The sequence below is a fragment of the Poecilia reticulata genome, linkage group LG20 (genome assembly GCF_000633615.1).
Source record: "Poecilia reticulata strain Guanapo linkage group LG20, Guppy_female_1.0+MT, whole genome shotgun sequence".
Classification (NCBI taxonomy): domain Eukaryota; kingdom Metazoa; phylum Chordata; class Actinopteri; order Cyprinodontiformes; family Poeciliidae; genus Poecilia; species Poecilia reticulata.
This window is the reverse complement of record NC_024350.1, coordinates 25,325,702-25,330,542: the sequence shown is the minus strand read 5'-3', so window position 1 is coordinate 25,330,542 and position 4,841 is coordinate 25,325,702. Positions and strand designations below refer to the sequence as shown.

Genomic DNA, 4,841 nt, shown 5'->3' with positions numbered 1-4,841 from the left:
ATTAGCTTTATTTTTTWAATTACAGGACAAAATTTAATCAATTTTCCAGTAGATCTTCACTGATCCAAAGATCAGACACAAAATGAAAGACATGAGAAAATGAAGAGGATGAAAATCTTTCATCTCAGAGTTYATCAGAATCTCTTTAGATTCAAACTGCTGCAGCTTCAACCTCCGAGGTTCAGCAGGACAGAGAAGCTTCTCTGGATTACAAAGATCAGTCCCACCTCCACCTGCAGAGAAGAAAGAATCATCTGAGATCAGATCAGTGAGTTTCCAGCTTCTCTCCAGCAGCAGCAGTCAGTGACGCAGCACATCCAGTAGAAAGAGCAGCAGGGCCTTCAGTCGTGTTCAGAGCAGCTTCCTCTCAGCTCTCATCTTAATGTGTTGCAGTGAACACACTGAGCTCCAAGCTCACAYACGTTGTTGTGTGAGGTGCTGACCCACTCCCATCTCACTCCTTAGACCTTATCTAACCAGCTCTCTATCCTTCCAGCACTTAGATTTATAAGCCTGCAGAATATTACCTACCTCAGGAATCATAAAGAATGTATTAATCTGGTTTACCAGAGAACACTTGGCTGTATTTCTAACAGTCTACAGTCGCGTTACCCGACTGCCTTTCAATGCATTAACCAKCTTGAGCAGCCAGAAACTTTCTTCACGTTTGATCCGTGGTGCAGGAGGAAATGACAGACTCAAACCAGAGAAACTCTGAAGCCATCTGCTGAGCTTAGAGTTGATCCTGTAGCATGTATGCTACAAGATGGTTTGTTTAAAAATGACTTGGAAAAAAAGATTGCCATATGATTAAACATTGTCACAGCTAAAAAAAGTATAGAGGACAGAGAGCACAGACACAATAAGCGCAGGTGTCATGTCTGTTGCATCCTTCAGCACAGGCGCCACAGGGGCCAGGACCAGTTACAGAGGTATCGGCCCCTGTTTGCTTTTCTAGAACCGCCCATGCCAGCCATCTACTGACCTTACAATTTCTACAAGATCCTTCAGCTGCTGAACGTCTGACTCCTTCAGGTTGTTGTCTCTCAGCTCCAGTTCMGTCAGATGGGAAGGTTTGGACTTCAGAGCTGAGGCCAGAGAAGAACAGCTGATCTCTGACAACCCACAGTTATTCAATCTGAGTGAAGAATAAAACATRTGAGCTGAAACCAACAGGATGCTGGTTAACCAGTCCAACAGGACTAGTTAAAAAGCTATTAACATTAAAAATGACAAGCTACTGTTGACTTCATCTCCAACAGCAGCTCCATCAATACAAACTCATGTTCTCCAGCCATTTTATTTTTTCAAATATCATAGAAAATAATAAAAAAGACACACTTTGAAGTAAATATGGATAAATTCAACTATTTAAGTTATTCTACAGCTATAAAATCATTATATCATGGCAATGATTAACTGCATAACTAACTTTAACAGATGAGACACACAGAACCAGAACCTCATATCGTGACATGTTGTGTTTGAGTATCTTATTCTGCAAAATGATTCAACATCAGGAGTTTAACACATGTTCCAGTAAGAGGGATACCAGGAGTWGAAATGTACTTTTTCTGTAGGTGGTGGCGCTAACCACCACCTGGTGGCAACCTACGGACTACAGGATGAACTCCTACCATGCATGTGAACCCCAYATGCAATTTTTTTTTAAGAAATCATGTGAAGTGTTGAAAATGAAGAACTTTTAGCTCAACGAAACTACACTTTACCATGAAGATCCTGAGTGTGGAGCAGTTTAATATCAATATGTCTGCCAATTAGTGTAAACCCAACTTTAATGTCATAAATATTAGCTCTAAACCAAAGCATGATGCTATACCTCAGTTTCTGCAGCTTACAAAGAGGATTCTCTAGAAAACCACAGAGCTCCTTCACTCCAGCATTTTCCAGGTTGTTGTAGCTCAGGTCCAGTTCAGTCAGATGGGACGGGTTGGACTTCAGAGCTGAGACCAGAGAAGAACAGCTGATCTCTGACAAACTGCAGTTCCTCAAACTGAATAAAGAATAGAATATGTGAGGTGAAGTCAATAGGATTAATTAAATTAATTTCACTCAATATAACAGAGAAACATGATGCACGACTAAAAACAGAGATGATTCTATATTATATTGTTAGACAGGGTGCTGCATTATAAAAAAGACCAATCTACTATCAATGTTTTTACCAAAGAAACATGAAACAAATTCACAATAAACATCTGATTTCTTCATCCAACCATCAGAATTGATATTTAGGTGGAGGCCAATAGTTCAGAGTCAATGTTGTGTCTGTTAAAAGGTGAAGCTAATAAGACACATTCTTTTTCCAGTTTTCATCATATTTGGAAAACATTCCAGACATTTCTGAATAAATTATGTTTATTTTCTAAAGGACTTTRCTGAYTCTGTCTTGACTCCTTAATTGTGAGCTATATTACATAATGCTCAAATAATGGAGAGGATATTTACAGAAAGTCTGAAGTCATTTTAATGGTAATAAATTCCAAAATAACATTATATTTTAGTTGTACACTATGGACATGTCTGCCATCAAAGAGCTGCTTCATACTCATAACTGCTCCCCTGTAAAAACAGGAGCAGCGTTAGAAACACATGAGAAAAGTCTTGGAGTGGAATCACCGGGATTTAGCAGCGCTGCTAGCAGCTCATTTCTCTGATGAATGGACAGCAATAACGGGAGAGAAGCAGTGAAACTGTGGCCAGCTTTCTGACGGAGCTAATGTTTTACACTGATAGTGTGAAACACTGGAACTACATTGGCTTGTGATGTGAAATTTACTTTTTTTTATTTAAAATAAATAAATAAAGTTCAGGCATGGCTACTTGTTTACATCTTTTGACCTTACTATGTAAATCCAAAATGTTTCACCTTTAAAAGCAAAAACAAAGTCCCAGAATGTAGTTACATTTATGTGTATGGGGAAATTAACAGCTGCTCTGAGATTTTATCATGATCAGCAATGAATTTCTATAGGACAAAATGAAATGTCTGGGTTTGAGTCCATCAGAACCAMAACCTCAAGGTTCTCCACTACTGAGTGYAGCTGCAGTCTTTAGTAGAGATGACCACAGCTGCTGCTCCCTCAYGTTCTGCTCACAATAACAGGGAACAGAGCGAATAATGGAAAAGCCTGGGATAAATCCAAACCACACMTTAACCGGTTAGCGCACAACTTGCCATAGGAGAAGCTTCTATTTCACCTCAGATAAAGKTTTTATGCCATTTAAAAGAGCTTAAAGATGCCATTTAAGCAAAATGTTTAGAATTAAAATTACTAAAATAAGTATTAAAATGTTGGTGAAAGAGTTTAGTTCAACAGAGAAGAACAAACCTCAGGATTTTGACTTTACAGACTGAACTCTCCAGTATGTCACACAGGTGCTTTATGCCAGAGTCTGTAAAGGTTCTCACTCCAAAAATCTCCCTTATTTCCACTTCAGTCAGGTGGGAGGGATTGGACTTCAGAGCAGAGGCCACAATTTTACATTCACCCTCTGAGAGTCTACAGCCAACAAGTCTGTGATTAGAGAACAAGTAAAGTCAGTTGTACAGTAATTAAATCAGACAATCTGGTGAAGATTTAATGGATTAAAACATGAATGTTATGTCATCATCTTAAAAAAACATCTGCTCTTTATGTGTATAATTTTTCCATAGACAACACAGTGAAACTCTTCAGATCAGAGTTAAGATCATGGTTTAGGGTCCCGGTTGACGGCATTTCAACTAAAGTCCTAAGGGTTAGAAAAGGGGTGCGGGTTTTAATGTTTTAATTTTATTGTTTATTCATTGTTAGATGACTCTGTGTTTTGGTTTTAACTTTGAAATGCCTTGCTGCTGAAATGTGCTATACAAATAAAATTTGATTGATTGATTGATTGATTGATTGATCGATCGATTTGAACATCTGGACTCACCGAGCCTTTCTGCAATTTCTCACAGCTGGAATCAGTCTCCCTCGTCCTTTCTCTGTGGTGTTGTATTTCTCCAGGTCCAACTCATCCAAAACCTCCTCTGACATCTGCAGCATGTAGGCCAGAGCTGAACACTGGATCTCAGAGAGCTTCTTCTCTGATCTGTTCTCTGATTTCAGGAACTGTTGGATCTCATGATAAACTGAGAGATCTTTCATCTCCATCAGACAGTGGAAAATGTTGATGCTTCTGTCAGGGGAGATATAATCACTGCGCATCTCCTTCAGATTGTCAATGACTCTCTTAATGCTTTCTGGACAGATCTCCGTCTGACCCAGCAGGCCTCCTAACAGACTCTGGTTGAACTCAACTGAGAGGCCATGAAGGAAACGAACAAACATGTCCATGTGGCCATTTTTATTGAAAAGAGATTTCTCCAACATTTTTTCCATGAAGTCCTCCAGAGATGTTTCAGTGTATGTTTCTCCCAGGAACGTCTCCATCACCTCTGTATTCCTGCTGGTGAAACAGTGGAACATGTAAACTGCAGCCAGAAACTCCTGGATGCTCAGATGAACAAAGCAGTAAACTGGTTGCTGGAAGATCACACTCTCTCTTTTGAAGATCTCTGTACAAACTCCTGAGTACACTGAGGCCTCTGTGACATCCAGACCRCACTGCTCCAGGTCTTCTTGGTAGAACATGATGTTTCCTTTTTCCAGATGTTCAAACGCCAGCCTCCCCAGCTTCAGAAGAACTTCCCTGTCAGACTCCATCAGCTCCTGTGGACTTGTCTCATGTCCTCCATGGTACTTATTCTTCTTCCTCTTAGTCTGGACCAGCAGGAAGTGTGAGTACATGTCAGTCATGGTCTTGGGCAGCTCTCCTCTCTGCTCTGAGGTCAT

General features: G+C 40.0%; 1 protein-coding gene across 1 annotated transcript; it reads right to left on the bottom strand.

Moving 5' to 3' along the window:
• On the bottom strand, positions 1–4,841 carry LOC103456970 (NACHT, LRR and PYD domains-containing protein 12-like). Its single transcript, XM_008396854.2, has 5 exons — positions 3,940–4,841; positions 3,354–3,539; positions 1,841–2,014; positions 991–1,138; positions 1–233 (listed from the first exon to the last, which is right to left on the bottom strand). Exons 1-5 carry the CDS (start codon positions 4,839–4,841, stop codon positions 168–170), a joined length of 1,476 nt encoding a protein of 491 aa, XP_008395076.2. The 3' UTR covers positions 1–167.